At 40.5% G+C, this 27843-nt stretch overlaps 1 protein-coding gene across 5 annotated transcripts in view; it reads left to right on the top strand.

Moving 5' to 3' along the window:
• The window catches only part of IFT122 (intraflagellar transport 122), a 32361-nt gene extending 4737 nt beyond the window's left edge, over positions 1-27624 (top strand). For 4 of the 5 annotated variants that reach the window (XM_035889441.1, XM_035889444.1, XM_035889442.1 and 1 more), the window contains 22 exons: positions 1454-1529; positions 2069-2260; positions 2994-3132; positions 3760-3962; positions 4432-4569; positions 5317-5481; positions 6339-6536; positions 8187-8327; positions 10050-10103; positions 12378-12539; positions 15377-15543; positions 16425-16596; positions 17696-17798; positions 19346-19486; positions 20543-20640; positions 21543-21643; positions 22840-23005; positions 23987-24098; positions 24553-24681; positions 25551-25630; positions 26261-26425; positions 27138-27622. In XM_035889441.1, the coding sequence (XP_035745334.1) occupies positions 1454-1529; positions 2069-2260; positions 2994-3132; positions 3760-3962; positions 4432-4569; positions 5317-5481; positions 6339-6536; positions 8187-8327; positions 10050-10103; positions 12378-12539; positions 15377-15543; positions 16425-16596; positions 17696-17798; positions 19346-19486; positions 20543-20640; positions 21543-21643; positions 22840-23005; positions 23987-24098; positions 24553-24681; positions 25551-25630; positions 26261-26425; positions 27138-27227 (2992 nt within the window). In that variant the 3' untranslated portion in view covers positions 27228-27622. Of the gene's footprint in view, positions 1-374; positions 537-1453; positions 1530-2068; positions 2261-2993; positions 3133-3759; positions 3963-4431; positions 4570-5316; positions 5482-6338; positions 6537-8186; positions 8328-10049; positions 10104-12377; positions 12540-15376; positions 15544-16424; positions 16597-17695; positions 17799-19345; positions 19487-20542; positions 20641-21542; positions 21644-22839; positions 23006-23986; positions 24099-24552; positions 24682-25550; positions 25631-26260; positions 26426-27137 lie in introns of all 5 variants that reach the window. The other variant, XM_035889446.1, reaches the window with a different exon arrangement.
• Positions 27625-27843: the final 219 nt, after the last annotated feature.

Genomic DNA, 27843 nt, shown 5'->3' with positions numbered 1-27843 from the left:
CCTCTCAGGCAGTTGTAGGGAGCGATGAGGGCTCCCCTCAGCCTCCTCTGCTCCAGGCTGAACCCCCCCAGCTCCCCCAGCCACTCCCCAGCAGCCTGGGGCTCCAGACCCCTCCCCAGCTCCACTGCCCTTCTCTGGACATGCTCCAGCCCCCCCAGGTCCTTCTGGGAGGGAGGGGCCCAACACTGAACCCAGCACTCGAGGGGCAGCCTCACCAGATCTCAAGAAACACTTATTTTTTCTTTTGTATTGTTTTTGGGGGGCAAGGGGGGTCAGGCTCCATTTGTTTTGGGGGAGAAAGAGCGGAACTGTTTTTTCACTTAATTCAGAGGGAATATAGTCCCAAATATGTAAATAAACAATTGCTATTGCAGTAGGTGGGAGAATTTTTGGAGTAGAGCAGTTGAACAAGAGGAGTCAGTTCACAGCAGTTTAGAGGAGATACCGCTACTGCCGTCCAGGCCTGAAAGTAGGCAGTGTAGTCAGACAGAGGGAGAAGACCACGAGGAAGAAGAGACCTCTATGGATTTCAACTTGTGAGTGAAACTCCGAAGGAACATATATATTATCTAGGACAGTAATTTACAAGGAGGACCAAGGGCAGAGAATATTATGCAGAGTACAAAATCAAATATTAAAAAGTTAGGAAATTCTAGATTAATAGTTGCCTGTATGGTCTTAATGTATTCTGCTAGAATGTGTTCATTATGAGATTGTTCTTAAGTATATGATAGCCCATTGCGTTTCCCCACAGGTGCATGCATCGTGCATTCAGCTAAGGGAGGGTGCTTACTAAGCTGTTAGCTTTTAATTAGGTTTTTGGTCTGCTTCCTTTTCCTTCAGCTTCTGGCTAGAGGCATTCTTTGCAGCAGAACATTCAGATGACCATCTCCCTTCTTCCTAGGCAAGAAGCTGTGGAGAAGGTGACTCTCATCTTTTGCTCCAAGCTGAACAGATCATGTCAGAGCACCAAAGTTAACAAACTTGAGACCTGAAGCCTTTTCTCAGTCTGCTGCTGGTCTCACACGAACAATTTTGTCTTTCCTGCATTGCACTGATCATTGTAGCTCACTCTTGCTCAGCTGCATTGACTTTGCTGTTACGGTGGCTTTGTACTTCTGTAGCTAAGATCAGAATCTGGGCCCAGGTGCTTCATCTGTTTAAGGGACCATGAGCTTCACTGTACCCACTGCTTACATAGCTCTATGGGAAGTGATGCATCAAGGTGTGCGGTTACGCGTCTAAAGGAGACTGGGCTTTCTTTTGTGTCTCCAAGCTGTTTTCCTCAGCTTTAAATGGCGAGATGTATCTGCTGTCCTTTCACTTTTTGGGTTGTTAAAGAGTAATAAGAAGTAAATTATGCTATCCTACTACTTTGTTCTTTTTCTCTAAGAAATTTATTAATAAATTGTTGTGGAATTACTACATAATTTCTTTTTTTCTTTTTGGTTAGAGATGAACGCAATGATACTTTAGCTGTGGCAGACTGGGGTCAGAAACTTTCCTTTTACCAGCTTAGTGGCAAACAGGTATGTTTTAGAAAGTGCATTCAAGAGTGGCACGGTATTTGTGAGTCTGTTTTGTGTCCTGTATACAAACACTTTGAATATAGGACTGGTGCTTTATTACTACATTAACTGTTTTCTGTTTTCCCAATCTTTTTTTTAACTATCTTTTCCTTCAGCTCTCCCATGGCAACTCAGCTGCTGTCTTACGATTCTTGTATTAAAGCCCTTACAACTTTGACTTTTGTGATATGGTTTGCTGGTCTGTAGAGGACATAGTTGTACTTTTTTAAATTTGTTAAAGGGGGTTTTGTGCATTGCTTGCATTCTGAGTAGACTGGTTTCGGACTGGAGGGATTCTTGGATGTGTTTTAGAACTGCCTTTGGGAATCTTCATATAACCAGTCGTTCTGGGGTATTGAAAAGTTGTGCATGGCCAGAGAGGTGACAAGAATGGTATCAGTGATGGCATTTGTTGCCTTGGGAAAATATGAAATGATCCTTCTGTTAATGCGGTTTTTCTGTTTGTTTTTTTTTTAAATTATTATTATTTTCCCTTGTAGATTGGGAAGGACCGAACGCTCAATTTTGATCCTTGCTGTGTTAGCTATTTTACTAAAGGAGAGTATATTTTATTGGGAGGTTCCGATAAACAAGTTTCCCTCTTCACAAAGGATGGCGTGCGTCTTGGTACCATAGGAGAGCAAAGCAGCTGGGTGTGGACGTGCAAAGTTAAACCAGACTCCAACTATGTGGTGAGTGGGAACGTTTCTCTGACACTTCACAGACAATTTGTCATGCAAGGTAAGACCACAAATTTCAAAGGCAGTTGCTTAGTCCAGACATTCTTACTGAGGCAGCAGAACCTAAGCAGTAGAACTACCACCAAAACTAAAAATATCCTGCAGAAGTAAAACTGGGGCTATAAGAAGGCATAATGCCTGTTTTCAGACAGTAAGGTATTTGCTGCATTTTGATTAAAAAAGAGGAGGGAAAAGAAATAAAAATGGCAGCTAATAACTACTAGGTTGGCCAAATCTAATTCTGTGATGGGAAGATGATGGTCAGATCTGTTTGATCTGAACATTACACCTTGTGGAAAATTCCTGCAAGGCAACTGTTAGCCATAAATGCTGCGCTCTGTGTCATTGTACAAATGTGGAGAGATACAGAGCGAATTTAAAAACAAACAAACAAATAAACCCCACTCCCCCCCCCCCTCCAAAAAAAAAACCAAACCCAAAACCCATCAGCAAAATAAAACCAAACCCTATGCGCCCAACGTGGTGGTCTCTGTGGTCCATGGTGGAATCAGTCCTCATTTTGCATTGCACTTTTAGCACTGTTTAAGCACAAGTTGGCTATAATTGGTATCAATCTATACATTATGCAGGAAAAGGAACATAATGTTCATATAAATACTGCACGTTTTGCCAATTCTCACCTACATGTACCAATTAACTGAAATTATTTTCTCCTTGCGTTCAGGCAGTAGGATGCCAAGATGGAACAATATCCTTTTATCAGCTGATTTTCAGCACTGTTCATGGCCTTTATAAAGATCGCTATGCTTACAGAGACAGCATGACTGATGTTATTGTCCAGCACCTCATCACTGAACAAAAAGGTAATTTCACACTTGCAGTTAGGCCAAAGCTTCAATCTCATTCTAGTTTGTTCTGGTGGGTTTTGTTTTTTTTTTTATTAATACCCATCAGCACACTTGGAATATGTGCTGCGTGTACCAGACAGATGGTTGTCACTTTGACAGCAAAACTGAGGAGTACCGCTTGCAGGATGAGAGTGCAAACTTGGATTCTGGAGGATCAGTGCTGACAAGCTTAATGAAAGATGTGGGGATTTGAAAGGACATTGGGAGGGGCAGAGGCTTTTAAGATAAGGTTTTAATCTCTCAGAATGCGATAAAAATACTGTACATCACTATTTAGCTTTTTTCTCTTCCTTACCTGCAGACTCAAGGGTTTGTGCTGATTTTGTTTCTTCATATCCACTGGCTTTTTATGGCAAGGAATCAAAGTATTGCTCCAGAATGTGCCGTTGACAAATAGAGGGTGATAAAATTGTGATGGGGATAGTAGATTACACAGAACCACAAACATCTCCTAGCACGAATATGCTTTTAATTTTAGAGGTGCTTTAGAAAGACTGAATTTTAATGTAAGTGTTCTGATTTCTGTATCCATTGTTTTCATGTCAGCCTATACTGTATTGTTTTTGTGTTTTTTCTCTCTAGTTAGAATAAAAGGCAGAGAGCTTGTAAAGAAAATCGCAATCTACAAAAACAGATTAGCAATCCAGATGCCAGAGAAAATCTTGATTTACGAGTTATACTCAGATGATTCTTCAGATATGTATTATCGGGTGAAGGAAAAGATAGTAAAAAAATTCGAATGCAACTTGCTGGTTGTATGTTCAGATCACATTATTTTATGCCAGGTATGTGCCTTAAAATGTAGCGTAGTCTTGGGGTGCGTTCAGACTTTAAGATAGCTGCCCAAATAGCTGGTAGGAGAAGACTGCAGTGTATAATCTATTACAGTTTTTCCCCAAGAAGCCAATGCATCGTGCTGTTGTCATGCGCTGCCGTACTGCTGAGCAATAGCTGGGGCGTGCCACAGGTGGCTCTGTCTCAGTAAAACAGCCTCGGGAGTGCATTTGATGAATTAGCACATCCTCCAGGGGAACTTCTGGGTGGGGGTGAACTACTAGAAAAAGCTGGGGGTTTGTTTGTTCATAGCGTTGGGAAACCTTACAGAATTCACCCTGTTAAATTGACTATTTAATCTTATGATTTTTATCTGTAAAAGTAGGCACACCTACTAGTGTAGGTATAAACATAGCACATCAAAGACGCAGGGTTTTATCTCTACCTCCGTGCAGTGTTTGTATGTTATTGTGTCCTTAGGAGAAGAGGTTGCAGTGCCTCTCATTTAGTGGCATTAAAGAACGAGAATGGCTGATGGAATCTCTTATTCGTTATATTAAAGTAATTGGAGGACCTCCAGGAAGAGAAGGCCTGTTAGTTGGTCTAAAGAATGGACAGGTAACACATAATGTCTGGTATGTGTCCCTTCACTGCAAATAAAATCTGTTCTGTGCTCTTAGGGTGAGGCCTTAGGAGCAGCACACACTTTTACAGCCTAGAATTTTATTTCAGAGTCTCACCGTGTGATTAAAAACTAATTACTTCTATCTTTCACATTCTCTGGCTGTAAAATTCGTACAGATATGCTTAACTTTGTCTAAAGTCCATGAGTTGTTAGGAACCACTGACAAAAAGGGAGTTCTTGGTGAGCAGAGAGAGGGTTGGGAGGTGTGCGTGTACGCTTCTCCCATTGGCTGCTTGTGAAGGTGTGGATGGTCTAGAGGTGGAATTGTTGTCTATTTTATAAGCCAGTTAGCAGCTAAAAATTTCAAACTGGAGCCCAGAGGTATTGATACAGAGAACAGAAATAGAGAGGAAGTTGAGATCCTTTGTGTCTTCTGTATCTATGCTATATATTCCTGTAGTATTATATTAATGTAATTGTTTAACTAGTGGAGCATTAAAAGATCCAGGCTGTACAGCATATGATTATGTGTATAGGCTTGCAGCCTAAAGCATGTTGTGGAAACACGTGTTTTCAAGATACTCAGGCTGAAAGCATTTCCTTAATTTTAATGCACAGTTCATCTCTGTGGAAAACTGCAGTTGCGTGCTTTAAACAGCCTTAGAGTTTGTACCTGCGACGCTATTTCTAGTTTTTGGAACAAAAATGGATGGACTGACGTTGGTTTCAAATGTGTCTAGATCCTGAAGATATTTGTCGATAACGTTTTCGCAATCGTCCTGTTGAAGCAATCGACAGCTGTGCGCTGTCTGGATATGAGCGCATCCCGGAACAAGCTGGCAGTGGTTGATGAAAACGATACCTGCCTGGTGTATGATATTCATACCAAAGAGTTGTTGTTTCAGGTAAAATGCAAAGTTGTTTTGTTTTTTAAAAAGGGGGGTAGGGGTTGGGAAGTGATTTGGAGCACAGAACGTACCAAAAGTGTGTTGTGCAGAAGTTTGTATGTCATTTTAGCTGTAAATCTCGTTCTGTAGGATTTAACTGTAAGCTGTTTCTCTATTGAAACTGCCCCTTTAGGGATGGTAGACAAGGAGTTAGAAGACAGGAGATATATGTGAGCAACAGCTGAATAAAGAGCACTTAAATGTGACCTTCTCAGTTTTAGAGCTCTGTCCTGGTTCCTTTTGAAGCATTGCAGTTAATGAGCATTTTGGCTTTATCATTAGCATGAACAGAATTAAGGCCTAAATGTCTTTGTTCGTTGTGTATTCCTGGGCTACAAAATGAGTGATGGTAATTCTCTCCTCATTGGTAGCTCAGCAGTCGCTCTGAGGGTTCACTCGTTAAAGTTGACGAAATGTTTTGAGAGAACACTGGATAGAAAGTATGAAGTACTGCAAAGACAGGATCTGTAACTTCCTTCTTGTAATGGGCAGAATGATCAATTGAATGTGCTCGCTAACTAACGGTGCATTATTGCAGAATTTTATATTATGTTCTACAGCTTCATAGTATAGATCATTAGTAAATACAAAACAAAGGAAAGAAAATTACAGCTGTTTATTAAAATGTAAAATATGTCCCTGTGAATCTGTTTAGGAATATACTAAGCTTTAGACCATTGCAGATGTAAATAGTGAGTGTGCATGTGTACACACCTGGGCTGTAACAGGTCAGATGTTCTAGCTAAGAATGCCTGTTTCTTAGGAAAGATGATGTGATTGCATCTGTTGTAATCATCAGTTATTTTGCTAATTAGGAACCCAATGCTAATAGCGTGGCTTGGAATACGCAGTGTGAGGATATGCTTTGCTTTTCTGGAGGGGGTTACCTCAATATCAAAGCCAGTAACTTCCCTGTCCATCAGCAAAAACTCCAAGGCTTTGTTGTGGGTTACAACGGCTCCAAGATCTTCTGTCTTCATGTTTTTTCTATGTCAGCTGTTGAAGTTCCGCAGGTAATCTTTTAATCCCATTAAGTGTTGCTTTACATTTCATAAACATCAATGTTTAAGAAGTGAAGAAGCTTTTCTGAGATTTACTCTTATTCCATTACCAGAATGACTGCAGTTCACAGTTTCTTCATCGGTATTTAAGTTACATTGCATGATCTATTTTATTTTTCTTTATTTGGCATTAATTAAGCTAAATTCCTTTTTGCTGTTGTTGATTGTTGTTTCTAATTCTCCCTTTCTACTTGCAAATGCACATAATCTAAAAGCAAAGATGAAGATACAGTGTGGGTGTTACCTCTGCCTGTATTTTTACTGTAGTCTCTCTATGTGCCTCTGCTCAAGTTGTAATTTCATTTTTCCTGTGAGTATATCAAATACTGTCGTACTGTTGCTTCATCTAGATGTGTTCAGGCAATATTTAAGCTGTGTATTTTACTCTGAATGTATAGTACACATAGAGTCTTCATATTCTAAATTTAGAGATTGCCTTCCACAAAATGCTATTTTCTGTGTTATGGGAGGCAATGAAAGAATCTAAAAGACTCCAAGAAACAGAGCAAAAAAAAAAAAAAAGGAAAAAGGAGGAAAACCAAAAAGATTCTGACTTATGTGCCCAAGTGTGGGCAGAATTTGAAACTGAGAGTCAATGAGGAAGGCAAAATTACCATGTGCTGCTATTAACCAACAGATACCTGTGTTACAGACCCCAGTCTGTTCCTCTGGGGCATTATGCCGATCCCTAATTAGGCTCTGGGCTGTCTGGTGTGGTTGATAGCCATCAGATCAGCCAGGCCTACAACCCTCTCTGGCTGGCTTTGGCATGCTGTAGGCACCGATATGCCACAAAGTGACTGTGAACTGTGACAGAGGCAGCTTTTTCAAAGCTACGCTTTTGGAGGGAGGGAGTACCAAAAAGTATACAATTTTCAGAGAAATTGATAAAAATAGCCTAGAAACCAATCTGCATACTGTCTTTTGGTTGCAAACCCAGAGTGAAAGGTAATCTAGCTGCAGTGCTCCGTGTTCGTTCAAAGGGTTTGAGCTGTAGCTGCAGATCCGAAGCCTTAGTCTACCTGCGTCAGCCTGCAGCTGACAGTTCCTCTCCTTAATTCCCTTGTAGGGCAGGTCCTTGAGGTCAGTGTCTTTTGGGCTTAATAGTCACAGTCTTGGTAAAAGAGCTTTGTCATCAGCGTTGGCGCAGAAGGGTTGCTTCCTCCTGTTGCCTGAGTATTTCCAGCAATGCTTCATAACGGGCTGTCGTGCCACTTATGCTTCTAGCGTTTGAGGACAAACTACCCCCTCCTTTGCTCGGCTTCCATAGTATTAAAAAAAAAAGCTCATTGTACATAATATTTAGCATGAACAATACTCAGAAGAATTCACATTCTTAGCTACTTCCTAATATGCAAGGAACTGAAGATTTCAAGGTGGATGAGTTTGGAATATAATTAACCCCGCTTGTCTAAAGATACAATAATAATCACCCCAGAATGTTGTTCTGTCTGTTATACAAAAACCATACATTTATTCTCTGTGGAGCTTGTAATGGGTGTGATTGGAGGGGTTTTTTCCCGACGGTGTATGTAGAGAATTTCACTAATATATCTCAGTATTATGCTTTCTAACACATGTTTTTTCAATGGAAATCCTCAGTCTGCACCCATGTATCAATATCTGGAACGAAAAATGTTTAAGGAAGCCTACCAGATTGCGTGTTTAGGAGTAACTGATACTGACTGGAAAGAACTGGCCATGGAAGCCTTAGAAGGGCTGGAGTTTGAAACAGCTAAAAAGGTAAAGCAGTTATTTTACTTATTTAGCAGAAAGCTTGTTCTATGTTTTTTTTCAGAGAGAGAGAGTGAGTGAGCGTATATAGTATATGTTTTACAGCTGGAATACAGAGTGGCGTTCCTGGGTTGCTATCTTGCTTTAGTGTATATATGTTATTCCATACACCAAAGAAAATGTTGGGGTTTTACACACCCAAGATCTTGAGATGAGGTTTTTAAACCGAAATTGAATTTATCTCTCTAGATAAATGCCATGTTCTAAATCAGTGTTAAATGCAAATAAAATGGTTTCTTTCATCTGCTGGGAAATGCATTAATGAATTTGAGGGAAATAGAACTGGGAAGTTGTTCAGTGGTGCTGCTGACCACCGGGTGGCAGCAAAGAATGCCTTAGCTGGCTTCCCCCCACTTCCCCAACGCTGTCAACTTGGTCTTTTCCCCCCTAAACCTCAGTTCAGATGTGGAGGTTTCATATTCTTTGTTATTTACACACTACTGTGCTTTGAAGGCAATGGTGATGGGACGTCATCGTTTTAATCACTTTCTGTCTGGAATGCCTTGGCTTTGAGAGTGGTCTATAAATGGGCATATACTGAAGAACAGAGTTTTCTCCGGCATAAAACACTTCCCTATTTTCTTTCCCCACCTTTTCTCAAATAAGAGAGGGTGAACTGAGTTCAATGTCATGAATATTGTATGAAAGACAAAACATTCTAAAAATATGCAGGGAATGGCCTGTAATGATAGGCATCTTTTAATAACAGATTTTTATTTTTTTTTAAAGGAAATGAAATGCTTTATTTTTCTTTTTTTCTTAAGTGGAGGCATCAGAATAATTCCAGTTTCATAGATGGCTTTATGCAAATAGATATTCTTAAAAAGAAGTTTTCAGTGCCTCCTTGGAATTTTAAAGTAGTGCCCTCTTAGAATTAGAGCGGATTAAATTGAACAAAAGCAGCTTCTTGACATTAAAGGCTCTCATAGTTCCTAGTCCGATCTGGTGTAAGCAGAATGTTCTATGCCCTCCTAAGCATTAGTTTGGTTAGAAGTCTTGAACGTGTGGTCTAAAGAGTTAAATTCCTATTTTTTGATGCATGTCAAGAATAAGTGCTAAGCTGCTGTAACTCACACGTGACTTTGCCACTTGAGACTTTGGGTTGCACGTTTATCTCCATTTGCAAAAGATACTACGCTGTCTTGCAGTACTGTTATCTTCTGACTTCCTTTTCTTTTCCTGAGCTACTTCCACACTGAATTTTCAGAGTGGTATAAAGGCTATAAGCATATGCAGTATGCTTTGGCAATATGATCAGTTCTGTGTTCTACCTTGCAATAGTTTCCTTACGTTTCCTTGTCTGTATCGTGCCTCGCATCAAAATGGAAAAGCTATAAAATAGCCAGAATAAAAGTATGTAATGTTTTAAATGGCTTTTTGTGTTCCTTGGGGGAACGACATACGTACATCTACTCCTTGGCTGTTTATTTTCAGTGATAAGCTGTTTGGATTGTATCCTTGTCTTATTTGCTGTAATGCCTCAGGAGCCCCGCTTGAAGTCAGAGCCCGTCGGGTTAGAGACTGCACAAACACAAACCTCAGTATATGGCTGTCTGTCCTGTTTGCATGAAGGCAGTTTGATTTATGCATAACAATATTCTGCTGATTTTTCTGGTGCTTCAAGTTAATGTTTTTTTATTCTTTTTTTTTTTTTTTTTTTCTTTTCAATAGGCATTCACCAGGGTGCGAGACCTTAGATATTTAGAACTGATCAGCAGCATAGAGGTAAGAGAGTGTTAAAGATCGTGTATTTTCCTACACTTAGTACTGATTTTTGTACAGTACTTTCTGTTTTGGAGGGACTTCTGTTCGGATAGTGCTTCTGACAGTTTGGAGATATGTTTAGAGTGAAAAATCCCGATGAGCAGAGATGACTCAGATTCTAGTCATATGACTCAAACTTCACGGAAAAAAAAAAGGGGATGTGGGACAACGACCAGAACTTACGAAACTGTCTTCAGGAGAACTGGAAAAATGTTCAATATTCAATTAGTAATTGGTAGAATACTACTGTGCTAACAGAGCCTAGTACAGAATATTTCATAAACATGAGTTAATTAAGCCTTTCCTTACCCCCTGGAGGTAGTTAATTACTATTATCTCCTTTTTGCAGAGCCAGAACCCAGGCCCAGAGAAATAAAATGACAAACTCGAGGTCTCATGACAAGTCTGTGGCAACTGGAAATAGAATTTGGGATTCCTTGCTTCCATACTGTGCTCTAATCTCTAGTTCTTACTCTTTTCACACTTCTTGATAGAATTTCAGTAGACAATAACTGTCTGTCATGAGCACATGAAAAGCCATGGTATCACCCTTCTCCAAAGACTGTGTGATAATGCTCGGTTTAAAGATCTGTGTTGAGATGGCATAAAGGGAATTCCTCTTTCTCACGCGAATTAGATTTACACCTTCTCTGAAAGAATACATTCCTTGTCTTCCATTTCTGCAGAGCTGTCCTGGTTCTGTCAAAATGCCAGTTGGTCGCAGTTAACTTTTCTTGGTGTCTAACGTGGAGCAAAGTTCTGCATTAGGACAGCCTCCCCCCCCTTTTTTTTTTTCTTTGGCCTTTAAAGGGTGGGTAGGTAGATGAGAGCATTCTCTCACCACTACTAACCTTTCTTTTCTACACATGCTTCTCCAGATCTGCATCTGTTGAGGATATTCTGGAATTGCCATGTCTGTTTAATGAGAAAGATTCCCTTTGTAAATAGGCATAAACTTACTTTCAGGCTTCTTGAAAATGCTCCTTCTGAAGTGACAAGTTCTACATCACTGCTTACTCTTGCTTGTGGTGTACTGGATTCCTTTTAAGGCTTGTAAGGATGTAACTAAGCACACGTGCCGTTAATATGATGGTTTTCTCTCATAATGACACGTTTTCTTTCTAACTGATGACACCAGGAAACATAACTGCCAGATGTCTATATCTGGCAAGATTCTGTCTTTAAAAAATGGTGTAACAATTCCTCTAATTATTCTTCTAAGCAGGTTTTTAAAGGGAACTTTCAACACCAGTCCAGTGTCAGCCTAGTCAATAAGTGTGACCAGAAGGAATGATGATGGCTGAGACTCCTTTTGGCCGTAGAGAATTGAATTTGCGTGGTCCTGGAATGCTTTTTCCCCTTCTTGTGCAGTTTTCTTCAAATTCAATTCATATCTATATATTTCCATATGAGGTGGGCTAATAGTAGTAATAACTTCATCCAAAGCAGGATAGTAATGTGTTTCCAAGATACAGGATAAATATAAACACACGCATTAAAACACAGCCACACATATGCACGTGTGTATGCGTGTACATGGCCTTGGTCCCTTGACACCGGTGTTCCTCTGGGTCTGATCCACGTTAAGGGTTTCTCTGTGGCACTGCACGTGCTTTGCCTCTGGGTCCCTTCCCACGCAATCCGTGAGCGGTTCCAGTTAGCAGGAGAATACGTGCAGGTGCTCTGGAAGCGACCGCTGCCTACCTGAGAGCATGAGCTCTTGTGCGCAGGGGCAGTGGTGGTGATACTGTTTTTTATTCAGAGGCAGGTTAACATACTTTGTGAATCTGCTTAATGCTAGCAATTATTTTCATGTTTGTCATCCCACCCGCACATATTGTTAATTCAGCCAAATTACATGCCAGTGAGTTTCTACAAGAGAAAATAAGGAGCCCATCAGATGCCTTTTTTAAAATAGCATAGCATAATGATAGCGTGTGTTCATTTTCCTGTGTGAAATCAAGGGAAGTGATTTTTCATCACTTTGGTTTGTATAGTGACATTTAATTTTGCTCTTCCTAATTTTAATTAAGAAGGGATTTAATCCTTTAATTATAAATTCACCAGAAATGTGGGAGAGGCGTAATTATCATATCCTGCTACAGGTTTTTATTAACAGTTAAAATCTAAGCCTGAAAATCTAATTCTTCAATGGCTTTTTCTCACCTGCGCCCTGATCATCTAGAATATTTTCTACATCTCTCCTGTTTTTTGGTGTTTTGGTTTTTTCCCCAGGAGCGGAAGAAGCATGGCGAAAACAACAATGAACTGTTCCTAGCAGATGTTTATGCCTACCAGGGAAAATTCCATGAGGCAGCAAAGTTGTACAAAAAGAGTGGACATGAAAACCTCGCTCTTGAGATGTACTCTGATCTACGCATGTTTGACTATGCAAAGGTAACAGTTTGCAACTGAATATTTAAATGCAGAAATGTTAATGTAACTGTTTTCAAAGTATGGTCCTACAAGAGTATTGGTGAAATGCGGGCTTTGAATTCCAACCTTATTTTCTCAGTCAATTGGTTGAAGTTTGTTTGGCTTATAAGGGGAAAAATGGTGATTTTCTGTGTCTAGATGTAATGGTAGCCTTGTTCTTCAGAGTCTGCTATTGAGGTAGCAGGTTGTGTTCTGCATAGTCTTAAATGTGTCCATGGAATTCATGGCTCTTCAGTGGTTTGTTTGGTTTTTTTTTTTTTTTTGTTGGACACCACCAAAGGTGACTCTTTCATTGTGATTTTCTTCTTTTTAAAAACTAAAAATCTCATTTTTATGACTGTTTCTTCCCCATTCTCTTGCTCAGACTCCCTTTTTGGGTTTTTGTCTTCCAAAGATAATAAGGTAGTACACATGCAAAGTGGAGGTGAGTGCACTATGCAATTAGAGTTCAAACTTAAACGGGTATGTTAGTTCTATATTAATGTATTTTTTAAAGTGTATAATACACTAACCTCGTATACTTTTGTCTACTAGGGAATTTTCTTCCAAAGATTAAATATGTCTTGGCTTTTTAATTTTAAACTCTGTTTCCATGTAGAAATAAATTGAATATGGTTTTTAAAAGTGATGGTTTTATATGATGAGAAAGCATGGTGTTTTCTTATCAAAATCCCTGAGAATGCATGGGCTGTTCGGTCTCATTCATCACTCATCAGAGCCTAATTCTGCCCAATGCAGGACAAAGACTTTACCATGACATGCATATAAACTGTTTTAGTATAGATTCCACAAACTGTGCTACAGAGAGATCTTTTTCTTCCAAGAGCTTAATATAAATACTTCGGGGCTTTGCTGATGCAAGTCTGACTTCCACTATTTTTGGCTGATGAGTCTTTGTTCGCTTCAGTGTTTTGGCTTCTCTTGAACATAAATGTAATTCATAGATGAAAATTTTCCCATAAGTCTTCATAAGAATCTTTTAATTCTTGGCCATAGTCATATCTATATTTAACTAGCAGAGAGCAAAAGGTCTTGTGTCTCCTACTCTCGAGAGTAACTCCATGCAGAGGAAATTAAAGGTACTTCATAGCGTGTGAAGAAGCTTCTTATGCAGGCAGTGCATGATATACAGAAGAATATGCGACCCCCCCCTTGTTTGCCAGTTACTTTTCCAAGGCAGGATCTTTGGGGCAGTGTGGGGTGTTTTTGTGTTGGGGTTTGGTTGGTTGGTTTTGGTTTTTTAATGCTGCCAGAATTATGCAAAGGGACCCTTAGAGAATCTGATTGCTTGTGGTTGACTTTGATTAGCTCTGGCTGGAGAGTCCAGACTAGAGGGAGAGGGCAGGAGATCCTTTGATATCTGGTCATAGGCTTGTTATCGCAGCACCAGATCACAAATTACTGAGAAGTCACAAAAAACTCTTTATACAGTAAGAAGCTGAGCTTTTCATTTTGGGCTTATTTTGGTGACCTAAGCTGGAAAACAAGTTGTGTCAAAGATATTGTTCAACTTGATTCTTTCGCTTCAGTTTTTCATATTCAAAGATTATCATGGCGTCTGTATAGTTAGTGCTAGAGCAAAACCCTACACCAGCTCGTTTCAGAGCTGGCAGAGACGGGGTACAGTTCTGTACCTGTCGACTGGCTGCATCAGGGAAACTGGTGAATCGTGGTAGTGGAACAGATCTATTGAGTGCGTGCTTTTTGTGGGTTTTTTTTTCCCCTGTCTGTTGTGGTGTTTTGGTTTTTTTAACCTCAGTCAGAATTTACCAGAAACAGAGAGCATAAGGTAATTTTCCACTCTCTTCTCATGTTTCCATTTCTCCTCTGTTCTAATTTTTCGTTTGATAGAAGCTGTTTTAATGGACAGTAGCCTGCTCTGTTAACAGACAAAATGGCCCATAATTGATCTTCTTGAAGGACTTTTTTTTTTTTCTTTTTCTTTTTTTTTTTTTTTCCCCTCCGGTGCAGGATGTCAACAGATGCGAACCATAGGGTGGCAGGGCTTTGGTAATGGCAGAAGAAGCTGAACAAACTATTAGACGTATTTCCAAAACGGTCATCATCACAGCAGCCAGGCTTGGTGTTTGCATTCCTTGCAGAAGTCCAACCAGTAGTCCAGAGCCACTATCACTTCTGAGCAGTCATTCCATCCTTATAAAAGAACTTATTTGATATATTGTAATATAATTATCTTTGCAGAAAACGAAATTTCAGCCTTTAATTGATTTGTGGCTGGGAATCCTGATGCTAACGTGATTAAGTGGCTACACTTCTGTTAACTGAGCACAGGGTGGGGCTGGGTCATCTCTGAGAGTGAAACTGTACCTTCCTGGCTTGCAAAAGAAAATCTGAAACTTGCCCTTGATGCGTTACAGTTGTTGAGGCAGTTCTGTTTGGTTTTGGAAAGGCATGTTCCTGAAAAGCATGCAGAAACCATAATTTGTATCCACTTCAACAACAGAGAGCAAGCTTTCTAAGAAGTCAAGTGGGGACATAGTTATTACCTCTGAGGCATCTGCATTGTCCTTCTCCTGGCCCTCCCAGAATCTCCCACTTTTTTTTTTTAATTGAAAATGGTCTAAATGGAAGGCTTGACATTGTTTCATACCAAACATTGGGCCTTGGTGATTAGTTGCTGCAGGCTGGATCAGTGCATGTTGCTCTGTATGCAGGATTTCTTTTCTTAGGAGGCATAATGATACTCCTTAAAAAAGCCTTTATGTATTTTAGAATTTGGACTGTAACAATGTTTGTGACCAGAAGGTAATTCAAACTTTTGTATTGCTCTATTTCAGGATTTTCTGGGATCTGGAGACCCCAAAGACACAAAGATGCTAATAAAAAAACAGGCAGATTGGGCCAAGAATATCAATGAACCTAAAGCAGCAGTGGAGATGTACCTCTCTGCAGGCGAGCACATAAAGGCCATAGAACTCAGCGGGGACCATGGCTGGGTTGATATGTAGGTTTTATCTCCATCTTGGAGATAATATATGATGAAAACTGAAATGAGTTGTTATGAATTCTGCATAATTTTAAAATTAAGAGAAAACTTGTTTGATATGTGCCTTTTTAATGTCAGATTGAGTATTTGAAGCACATCTACAATTAAAAATGTTTTAAAAGTTATATATGTTTAGAAGGTAGGGACATAAATATGTTATGAAAACAAATGCATTACAACAGTAAAGAGAATGAATGGGTTCATCTGTAGTATGAGACTCTTCTAAAATATGCATGCCTTAAGCTTTTCAGAGTACTCATTGCAGCAGTGCTTAGATGTGACAGCCTATTTCTGTTGCTTTAAGCCGTTAAGGATAATCATCTAGTGGGTAGAGAAGGCAACTGGAGCACAGAATCCCTAGAAATTCTGGGGCCACTCCTGCCACTGGTCAAATTCTCCTTCATTTGCAATAGGTGACACTTTGGGTCATTTGTGGAGTTGCCGTAAGATGTTGGACAGGTCGCTCGGCTTTCCCTTGCCTCAGTTTTGCTGTGTGGCAAAGGGGGAAACGTTTATTCAGGAGTCTTGTTTAGGTCAGGGTTGAGGAAGTGTGTCCCATGTCACTCAGCCATGTAGGACCTACTCCTCCTTCCATCTCCATGACTGTGCAAAGAGTCTGAGATACGGAATTGCACTTAGGAGTAAAGATTGAAGGAAGGGGTTTCGATTTGTAAAAGGAGAAAAAAACGTTCACTGAAAACCGTTTAAACAGTGTTGCATGGTACTAATATGATGATATTTATTAAATAATAATGGATTAAAGGTATTAGAATAATTAAACAAAAGGCAAAGCAGCACGGAAGAACCTGAAACGTCTGGCTTCTTTTTACTGGGTCTAGGTTAATCGAAATTGCTCGAAAACTGGATAAAGCTGAGCGTGAGCCTTTGTCAAAATGTGCCTTCTATTTTAAGAAACTTGATAACCCTGGCTATGCAGCAGAAACCTACATGAAGGTTGGTGACCTGAAAGCACTGGTCCATCTCCACGTGGAGACTCATCGCTGGGAAGAAGTAAGTGTGCCCTGGATGGCTGTTTAAAGCCACTGCTGCTTGTTGTTCCTGGTTGCAAGAAAGGGAGACAAACGCCTGGCCCCCCCACCCCTCCAGTGAAGGGAGACGCAGGGAGGGAGGCTTCTGTAGAATGATTCAGAGTATTTAAGCTGATTTTGTATGCTCAGTGGTGGGTTTGGTTTTTCTTTTTTCTGTTTTCTTTTTTTTAAGTTTCCTGGCTGACTATTTCTTGGTCTCACTTCTGAGCACCTTTTTTTGCCTGTTGAGTTACAATTGCCTGCTTCCTATGGTAATCCATGGGATGCTTCTAGTCCACCAGAAAGAATAAATAGTAATTATATCATGGGAAATTCTGTTTTGAACTGTATTACTTACAATTTGGACACACCCAAGTGAGAATACCATACACATAATTTAAATCTGATGAATGTGTGATGTGTTAGTGTGGACCCCTCTCTATAACTGGATTTATGCTTCTGAATAGGTAAAGTTCTTGCCTCATTGGGTTTTTCCATAAAAACATGGGTCTGCCACTACTACCCACTTCACACTTAACAGGTCACTGTTAATTCTGTTCCTGTTTCTTCACATGAAGTTTTCAATAAGTGTAGTTTCTTAAGGAAATGTTTTCAGGGTGCTGCTGCAATTGGCAACCCCCCTCCCCCAATTATACGGGTGCTTTGCAAAATTGCAGACTTAGTCCTTTATTGACTAGTTAGTGAATTTAGAAAGTAAGTCTAAACTGCATTTATAGTGTTACTTCAATTTCTTAAGAAGATACATTCAGTAAAAATAAAAATATTTTTCATCTCTTGCTGTGAAATCGACTAAATTTCCTAGGGAATAGCTTTCAGGTTTCCCTGTTTCAATAACCAGACTGTTACTATGCTTGGCTGCTTTTCTTTTGTTGTTGATTGCTTTTTATTTAAAATACATTAGTTTCATACTGGAGAAAATAGGGATTACACTCTCTATTCTGTGTATGTATTTTTATTGTGAATTTACTTAGAGCTAAAGGCTTGATCCCGCGGAATATTCTAAACCCTTTAACTGTTTAAACCATGCAGAATTCTAAAAATTAATTTTTTATTTACCTCAGGCATTTGCTTTGAGTGAAAAGCATCCTGAATTCAAAGATGATGTCTATGTCCCTTATGCTCAGTGGCTAGCAGAGAATGATAGATTTGAAGAAGCCCAAAAAGGTAAGAATGTCATCAACAGCTCACTGGTCGCTCTGAATTTACTGCATCCTTTTCCAGTACAGAACATGCAGTCTCTGCCCTGGAGAGTTTCTTACTGGTGGGATTCAAAACCAAATAGAACCCATGTTTTCATACTGGTCTTAAAGTAGCTGGAAGTCTCCTTATTTGATAAGAAAATGTGATGGATCTATCAAAAATGGTGGCATCTAAATACAGGTCCAGATTTCCCATAGCATTGTGTATCTGAGTGTGGCATGTGGCAAGAGTATTTGGCATATAATCTGAACAGTCTCTACTCGTATTTTTATCACAGAGGAATTCAAAATACAGCATCTGCCTTATCAACCTGAGTGGAAAACATAGTTTTCCCTTATCTTTAGGTAATATTGGGTTTGTACAAGTAAAATTTTCCTGTTTCTTTAAGAATTTTGATGTATTTTGTTAGGCATATAAAATAACCTTTAAAGAGAACTGTCAACCTTCCATCACGTGGACAGGCTTCAAAATTTAATTCACAAACAGTTCCAGGGACAAGGAGATGTTGAAGCAAGCTCCATGTGGAGCCAGCATGTTTTCAGTACGGTTCCTTTCTCAGGTGCAGTTCCATGTGACTGTTGCATCTGCTGTTTCCTAGAGCCAGCTCAGATCTGAGGGTGTATCTGCATTTGCTCGTAAGGGCCAAGCTAGCCAACATGCCAGGCATGATCTGTCTCCACACAGAAGGAGTTTGTGCGTCTCGGCACCAGTCCTTGGAGCACCTGGTGGTAGGGCAGTTTGGTAGTTCGTGCTGTGAATGTAGGTATATTGTTCCCAGTTTGCTCCACAAAGCTCTACGCTGCTGCGGCTCAGCAAATAGAAGTGCCCCAGAACTGGGTGAGCTAGAGATCATGGCGTGGCTGTGTGAGAACTTGGTTGAATCTGAGGTAGCTGAAGTCAGGGGGCAATTGTTCTGTGGGGTTGGGTTTTTGGGGGTTGGTTCCCCCCATCCCCGTTACCCTGTTTGAAGACTGTGTGTGTCAAATGCACGTTTACCAAGTGAGAATTCAGGATCTTATTTTATACTGGTTTCTGAGCATCAGATAAAGAAATGCTTGTGTTAAATAATAGAAGGATGTAGTAAATTCTGTACTCTTTCAAAATATTCAGCATTACAAATGAGAGCACTAACTGCAAACATTAATTTATTGTAGTTTTGAATACAGTTGTGACTTGCAGTGTTTAGATTGCCATTGTTTGTATAGAGATCTAATCATCATAGCGTTTTTGCTCTTTTCTATATTTAAAAACAGCAACCAGTGTTGTACAAAATATGTGAGCTCAAGAGCTGCTGAGACACCGCAAAAGCCACAAAATACCTACAGCTTCTTCTCATGTTCCATTAGTGCTGCTGCTTTCAAGGAGAGAAATACCAGTGTATAATCCTTTTTATCCTGCCCTGGATAGACTATTTGATATTGGCTGAATAGACTGCTCTTAATTTAAAAACATTAATTTCAGTTAATTGATATAATCGCACTGTAAAATCCTCTTTGTTTTGGCCTTTGCAGCATTTCACAAGGCTGGCAGGCAGAGTGAAGCTGTGAGGGTGCTGGAGCAGCTAACACACAATGCTGTGGTTGAAAGCCGATTTAACGATGCAGCCTATTATTATTGGATGCTTTCCATGCAGTGTTTAGACATAGCCCAAGGTGAGTAACTGAAAGGAAGTTTGTATTTGTTACCTAGCGCATGTAGACAAACAATTACTGAATGGTGATAGCATTGCTGTAACTACTTCATTGTTGGGTGGCTTTGGTTTTGGTTTGGTTTGGATTTTTTTTTTTTTTATAATGCTGTGCATAACTCTGGCTTGTGCTATTTTTGTAGTCCCTCTGGTTTTCCCATGTGCTTATTTAAAACAAATAAGCAAAACAGCAACATCAGCATGCATAGGCCTCCTTTTGAAATCTGACTAGAATCAAAATCGTGTCTCCTGGGACCATGTATCCTCATGTTACTTCCCACAACACACTTGAACTAGAGAAGTGATCAGAGGGATAAAGTGCTAGTAAGTAAAAGATCTTGGGGTCTAAGATACATCCAGCATTTGAACATAGGTTGTAGAGGTACTTTACAAATTATTTCTGCCAACAGATAGGAAACTGTTCATTAGCTGTTGTCATCTTCTGCATGTGTTTCACTGGGAGAGAGGTGGAGCCAGTAGTTAATAGGTGTAATTTATTAATGATGAATACAGGGGGTTGATAATACTGCCTTTTGCCTTGTGCTATAAGTACCTTCTTATTTTTTTAGTTCAGCTGATGCACGATAGTGCTGATCTATTACCCCTTAGGTACCTCATAGAAATGCAAACTCTTCTAATGGGGTTCGTAGTGTATTTAATGTTTCTGAAATAAATGTTTCAAAACTCATTTTATTTGTAAACTCTGAAGTCATGGATGAGGTTTCCAGTGGTGCACACCTACTGTTTTCTACCTTTAACTAAGCTATGGCCTCTAGCTTTAAAACCATTGTCTTGACTGCTTTTTTTGCATGTTTTACCATGCTTGTTTTAGACCAGAAATTTGCTCAGAAAAATGGCAAGTCTGTGTAATGCGTGGTTTGCACAGGTGGGTGGGACACCTTGAACTGGTGCATACCTCTTTTGGAAGTGCTGGCGCTAAAATCCTAATGCACTGTTTTCTTCCAGCCGAGTCTCACAGACTCATCCTGGAGACTTACACTAATGCCTTTGCCTCCCGCAGAGAATGAACAACAGAAGGCTGAAATGTTACAGAAGTTCCATCACTTCCAGCACTTGGCAGAAGTTTACCACGTCTATCACTCTATTCAGAGATACACTGTAAGATACTCGCTCTCCAAGTTGTGTAGTTGTGCTTCCTGAGCATTTTTCTTTAGGGAGTCCATAAATAACTAGGAATAATTAATGACTTTTCAGGCAAATAAATATTGAGTGTAGTTTAGCGATACTGTATAGTAGCTTTATTTCTTTATTTTATTATGCAGCCTTCTGCTGTGCTGTACAAGAACTTCTGTTGTCTTAGTTCCTAAAAGCCGCAGTGCAGTTGTAGCAGATCTGTGCTTGTCTCGGTGTGGGTGTGACGATGACTGACTTCCCACTCCCAGCCCTTTTTTGCTAGCTGTGTTGGTTTGGTTTCGCAGTGACCTGAGCCTCTGGTCCTGCACAGGTTTTCCCTTTCATCACAGAAAAACAAGATTGAAAGAAGGCGGCACCCTAGCTTAGGGATTCCCACAGTGTGGTATGTGTATGATGGTGTAAACCACTCCAGAATGACAGCAGTCATGAATGAGGAGCTCCTGTGCTAATGTTTCCTCCGCTGTTGGTGAAAATACCTCTTGAAAGACTTTTGAGAACCTTTGATCTGCGCCCTCACCCAAAAGAAGACTCTGTGCTGTGGAGGTCTCTGCTGTCAGACTACTTCAGCCCTTACAGTGGTGGAGACTCTACGCCATTACTGGCCAGTCTGCCCTGATTTTTAAACAGCCTGTTTAAGATTCTGTTAGAGCCACATGGAGACATCTCTCTCTTTCTGCATGTAGCAGGCATGAGCTTTGGTGATAAAGACATGCAAAATCCACTTGCTATATTCTGTCAGCACCTCTTCTGTTTGCAACTGTATGAAGGAAACGCAGCACTCGAGATGCCTAGTGCTGTGATGCTGAGTGATGGTAGTTGTTGATTTTCCAGCTTAGAAATATGTGTCTGTATTTTTAATACTGCAGGAGGAGCCTTTCAGTTTCCACTTGCCTGAAACCCTCTTCAATATTTCCAGGTTTCTGCTTCACAGCTTAACAAAGGAGACTCCTTTGGGGATCTCCAAAGTGTATCCTTCCAATACAGTACAAAATCCAGAAGTTACCTTGTGAGATACATGAAAGGAATAATTGATGTTGATCCACAGTGCAGAGATCTCCTGTAGGGTGTGTTCAGCTTCAGCTGTTGGTTATGGTTAATGGAAACTGACTGTTGTCCCTAAGGAAACAAACAGCATCTTCAAACCCTTGTGTGTTTAACTGCGCTACATTTTTTTTTTTTTAATAGTTTTGGAGAGCTGTACAAATCAACTAACATGTAACTCGCAAAGCCACCCACCCAGTCTGGTGTGTCACCTTTGTCGGAGAAGCAAGTTGTAGGATACCAGTCACTGCAACAGGATGTTGGCTGTGAATCTTGACAGTGTTGTTGCAAGGAGACTGAACTGAGACAGGAGGGGAGGGGGGAAACCAGGAGCTTTTGCTTCCCATGAGGCTGGTGTAGCTGTGTGGTGTCTGTCAGGCTCACATTTGCACAGCTTTGTTAGTGCATATTGCCTCTTTGGAAAGTACTTCGTAACCGCCCCGTGTGAGCCCTGTGGAAATGCACCTGCCTGCAGCAGACAACAGGAAGGGCTGCTGGATGCCACAGGGAGGCCTGATTCTCCTGTTTTCGCTTCATTTATGGCCTTGATGGGGTGTTAGCTTTCCTTTCCATAGCTTCCTCACTTATAAATGTATAATCCTTTATGAAGGCTTTCATAATATGCCTTCTGATCAGGAGCTTTCTAAGCAGCAGTTACTGTTACGCACTGATGAACGAGAAAGAGAACCCTTGGCCAATGGGGCAGAGCCTGTGCTTTATTGCCAGTAAGATCATGTGTATTTAGTTGGTGTCTGTGGGCTGCCGGTGGTATAAAATTGTGTTGGGTTTTTGGGGGGGGGTTGGTTGTTTTTGGTTTTTTTTGCTGGGGGAAAATCCATTCACCCTAAAATTACTGCGATTTTGTAAATGGAGTCAGAATATTTAACCAAGGCAATGTTTACATAAGGTCAACTCCTTACCCTGCTACTAATTGCCCGCAGTCACTTTGATAGTTCTTTCACACTGGTTTTAAATGGAGTTATGTAAATAGATTTCTCTTGTTAAAGCCTGTTTAAAGTTCTGGTGTTGGATATGCTTCACTGCACAACTTCTCTGATTAGAAAGAATATTGCAGTTTTTCCTAAATGCCATTTGTATTTTTATTCCTTAATTAAATTATAGCAATACATTATATGCCCTGGCAAAACAGAGTAAAGCTCTCGGTGCATACAAGCTGGCTCGTCACGCCTATGACAAGTTACAGGGGCTGCAGATCCCAGCTAGGTTCCAGAAATCAATTGAGCTGGGCAGCCTGACAATCCGATCCAAGCCATTCCATGACAGTGAAGTAAGTGGTGATGTGTTTCATGTTAATCATTAATATGTGGCCTGATCCAAGAATTGCAGTTGCTGTATGCACAAAAAAAATCTGAAATACATTATGCATAGCTCTGTGATATAATTATATTTCTGCTGGAAACACAGTCCTTCTATTGTATTCTTCAGGTCAGGCTTCCTTTTGCTCCCGAGAACAAATTAAAATCAGCCCTTTCTTTATGGGTAGCCTCCATCCTCCCTCTCCTGTCTTGCATCTACCTTCCTCTCTGCCTATTAATTCTTTCAAGCCTTTTTCTCCCTGATCCACATGCAATTACTCCACAGTCTTTGTCTCTCTCTCCAGCTGGAGGTCACTTTCATTTGTCCCACTCCTAGCACTGCTTCCTTCCTCCCCCTATCCCTTGAATGACCTTCCTTCCTTAAGTCTTATTTTAACACCTTTTCTTCTTTAACTGAAGTCTGACTTTCTGCCGTGCTCTATAAAACCATGTCTTACGGAGTACTCACTAAAAATAAATGGCATTGTGCAAGTGAACATGCACCTGGCTGCCTGAAATAATAGAAGTAGAATCTTAAGAACTGCCTAAAATAACTGTGCTCTTGAAAAGGAGAGAGATGAATTAATTGGAGAACTTGAATTTGACCAAACCTTAAAGAAAAAAAACTTTGCTTCGGTAGCCTTCTCTTCGACTTCTTTTGTCACTGTGTATTTGATGCAGAATTCTGCTTCTGTTAGTGCAAAGGCAAGGTGAAAATGTAATTGTTAGGATGGTGAAGACAGCTATTTCTAATGTGAAAACTTGCTGGTTTATTAAAAAGGGAAAGCATTCTCAGATGTTAAAGTATCTGGTTTCACAGCAGTATTTCTCCAGATTAGCGCTGATATAATACCAGTGGTGTAAACCCAAGGAGCCCGTATTTAACTGGAAACAAAGAGTTTGGGACATGCTGATCTGTTTACGGTTACTGTGCTCTGTATGTGTTTTTGCAGGAGCTCGTGCCCTTGTGTTACAGGTGCTCTACCAACAACCCTTTGCTAAATAACTTGGGGAATGTCTGCATTAACTGCAGACAACCTTTCGTCTTCTCCGCTTCCTCCTATGGTGCGTTGGAATATCACATTTGGTTGTGCTTCTCAAGTAGATAAATGTTAACTGAACAGAGTAGGTCAGTACTTTAATTTGTTCTCGCTGCAACATTATTTGGGTAAACAAATCTTTCCTTTCAACGTTGTTAGATTTGACTAAGTGGCCGCTTCTTGACCCGGGGATAGTTGGATTTCACTGCAAGAGCGCAGCAGCAGCAAAGCACTGCTTTATTACGAGGCACCGAATGTATAAAGTGTTCCATTAATGCAGGTGCCATCCTTTAAGAAGCTGAGGCATTTTTAGTTTGTTTCAATTTTATTTTATTTACCTTGCTCCGTGAGAACACGTGGGCAGAATACCACCATCCTAGGAGCCGAGGTTGTTCATTTCTTAAGGGGCACAGTATCCTCTAGGAGGCATCTTCCAAGTTCTTACAGGTCAAATGCTCCTTGCTTTTCACACCCCGTAGAAGTGCTGCATCTGGTTGAGTTCTATTTGGAAGATGGCATCACAGATGAAGAAGCTGTGGCTCTCATTGATCTTGAAGCTCCAAGACGGAATAAAAGAGAGAAAAAATGGCAAGAGATGATGAGTGACTGTATCCTTTTGATTAGAGTTGGTTTCCAGTCCTTTTCTTAGGGGAAAAAAGCAACAATTTTTAATTCCTCCCCCCCTTAGGTTTAAAACTTTTTTTTGTCATACGGCTGATGTGAGTACAATTGCATTGTGTTTCCTTTTCAAGTTAGTATAACAACCACAGTGATGTTTTAACCAAACCTAATACTTTCATAAAGCTTTTTCATCAGGAAAAATTTTCTAATCACGTAAAATATTTCTTTTCAACAATGGAATGCCATGCTTTCCCTATTCTGTTTGAACTGCTTTCTGTAAAGAATGGGGAGAATCTGAAGTGTGTTATTCACTCCAATAACAGCTTGCTGAAGAGGTTATCTTCTCTTACCCAAGGGAAACCAGCAGGGATTTGCTTCATCGCCATAACTGCTGGAATCTCTTTTGTAACGCTGTGGCATCCAGAGCTCCCGGTTTCTGTGGGGGCCATACAGTATTAGGCACAGAGTAATGCACAAGGAAACACAATATCTGACTAAAGCTGCTCAAAATGTGAGTTAAATAGGTTGCTTCATTTTGCTTTTGTCATCTGTCGGGAGGGGGCAGAGGGGGAAAGGAGGCAGAGCTGATGTCATGCTTGGTTGTGGTCAGTTTTGCCATTCTACAGCAGCTGCGGTGATAAATTTCCCCAGTCACTGTGAATCACAGCAAGCCCTTCTCCAGCACTTTCTATAATAATCTAGGCACTGCAGCAGTTTGAGAATGCTCTGACCCCCTGGAGCAGCTAGGACACCAGTCCTGCTGGTATGCTTTCATACTTGTCCTGCGAGTCCTAGCTCCTGTGGGGACAGCGGGTGCTACAGGAACTCTGTTTCTTCCTTAACAAATGCATCTTAGATGCACAGAGTTTGAGGCTTGATGACAATACAGATATTATTGAAGATGATGATCCCTTTACGGCAAAACTGAGCTTTGAGGTAAGAGCCTTACCTGTATCTTCCCGTTGTTTCTTGCTACCGACAGAAATGAACAGAAAATTTTAATTTGCAATCCATGCCGCTCTTCTGGTGTGAGTGTGTCACAGCCTACCACAGGAGAGATACAGAGCAGGGGGCTGGGAGAGAGGGGTGGGACTTGAGAGGGCAAGGGATTTACCGGTTAACTCCTTTCTTAAACAACAACAAAAAAAACCTCACCACAAACCAACAAAGATCTTAGAGTAAACATTCCTAGAATCTGGTTTTATCATCATAAAATGATACAATGGGGCTGTCCCCCAGGTATTTCTGTGTCTAGGCAGTATACCTATAAAACAGTCATTACTGCGAGGTTTTAATAAAGGCTGCGGGCTTGGGTGTTATTTACAGGGAAATTGTGTTGAAATGAATAATGGAAGCTCACTGAAACTGAGTTAGAGATGCGGCGGGATGCTGCTGCCGCTGAAGGGATTGATAGGACTGACAGCGAGTTTGGTGAGACTAGACTCAGGCCAATTCTGTATTAGCTTTTTCTGCTGAATTTTACTTGGCTTCTTGCAAGATCTTACTAATCCTCAAAGGGCTTTGCAGCTGGTAACAGTAATTCTTTCTAAACCTGCTCTCCTGCAGCAAGGAGGCTCGGAATTTGTTCCAGTGATTGTGAATCGTGCTGTTCTCCAGTCAATGAGCCGGAGGGACGTCCTGATTAAGCGCTGGCCAAAGCCATTGCGGTGGCAGTACTACCGTTCCCTGCTACCAGATGCCTCCATTACCATGTGTCCATCGTGTTTTCAGGTACTGTTTTCATGGAGAGGTTTAAAAAAAGAACAAAACAACCCTACTGAGAAACCTTTGCCTGAAACAATTCTAATCATTGAACCTCATACTTTAAAATGCATTCATTAAATTCCTGAATGATTCAGGGACAGAGAAAGCAATGAAAACCAAAAAATGAGCTGTGTGATGCACAGAGGAACGAACAGCTGCCTTCTGAAAACTGAGGTAGCTGAATTTGAGCAGTTGCATTGACAGCAAGTCAGAGCCTCTCGAGCAAACCTTGGCTGAACAGCAAATGCTGATTTGTATTTATTTCTCTTTGCTCTACACCTCTGACTTTCAGCCTGGTCTAGCGGAGAAAATAAGTCTGTAACTAAGTTAGCTTGTGTCTCTGGCCCTCTCCCTCTGCTTCCACTCTCAAGAATGGCTTTTTGAAGTACTGGAATTCAGTCATGTTTGCTTACACAGAAACTGTCTAATTTTTGTCCTGCCTTCTGCAAAAGTAACTAATTGGTTTGTGCCTTTTCAGCAACATTGGCAGGGGTCTGTGAAATGCTTGCTGCTTTCTTCCAGGTTATAGCGCTCTTAAGCAATTGAAAGTAGGAGGACCAATTCTCTTGCAATGGTAGCTTCAGAATGTCTGTGCCATAGAGAAGCTGTTGAGCTCAGTTTAGTTTTCTTTGAGCTAGTCATGGGCTAACTTGTCACTAAATCTGTTCCTAATTAATAGATGTTTCACACAGAAGACTATGAGCTGCTTGTACTCCAGCATAACTGTTGTCCGTTCTGTCGACGGAGAATAGATGAGTCAAGCCAATGAAGAAAAACAACCTTGTACCTCAACTGACAGACCTCCCTCCTGGATGAGCAAAACACTTCTAGATTCATAAGAGTTTTCCTAACTTAGTTAAGTCATCTTGTTGTTTTGTACCTAAGTTTGGAACTGAGTTGAAGAAGCGTAACTATTTTTTTTAAATTAAAATGTCTGTTGTTCGTGAACATCCTCTACATTTCCCAGACAAGCAGCTGAAGTGCCACAGATTTTTACAGGAATGTTTCTAGGGTCATGTTCAGCCTTAAAGTAATCGTCATTTTTATTCCAACTTGTGTTAGGGCTTGATTTGCTCCTTAATATGTATCCGTTATTGACAGATCTTCAAATAAATGGGGCTATTTTTCACTACTCTTTGTCTTGCAATTTGCTATAATGCTGCTGCTTCTGAGCTTGTATTTTTTTTTCTTTCTATTCCATTTAGGCATGAGCAGCATTAGAGTTTAGAGCACTTAAAGTCTGATCTTAAGAGTTACACTGATCTTGGCATCAAGGACCATCTCACAGCCACGCTGAGTGGAGAGGGGTTGAAGCTTTTAATCTGTGTAGAATTCACCCTTGTTAAAATGCAAAATGCCAGGCTGTGCATGGAAGTGTGCGTTTC

The sequence above is a fragment of the Egretta garzetta genome, unplaced genomic scaffold (genome assembly GCF_000687185.1).
Source record: "Egretta garzetta isolate BGI_Z169 unplaced genomic scaffold, ASM68718v1 scaffold332, whole genome shotgun sequence".
Taxonomy (NCBI): domain Eukaryota; kingdom Metazoa; phylum Chordata; class Aves; order Pelecaniformes; family Ardeidae; genus Egretta; species Egretta garzetta.
Note: the sequence above shows the minus strand (reverse complement) of the source record. Positions and strands in the feature narration are given on the sequence as shown.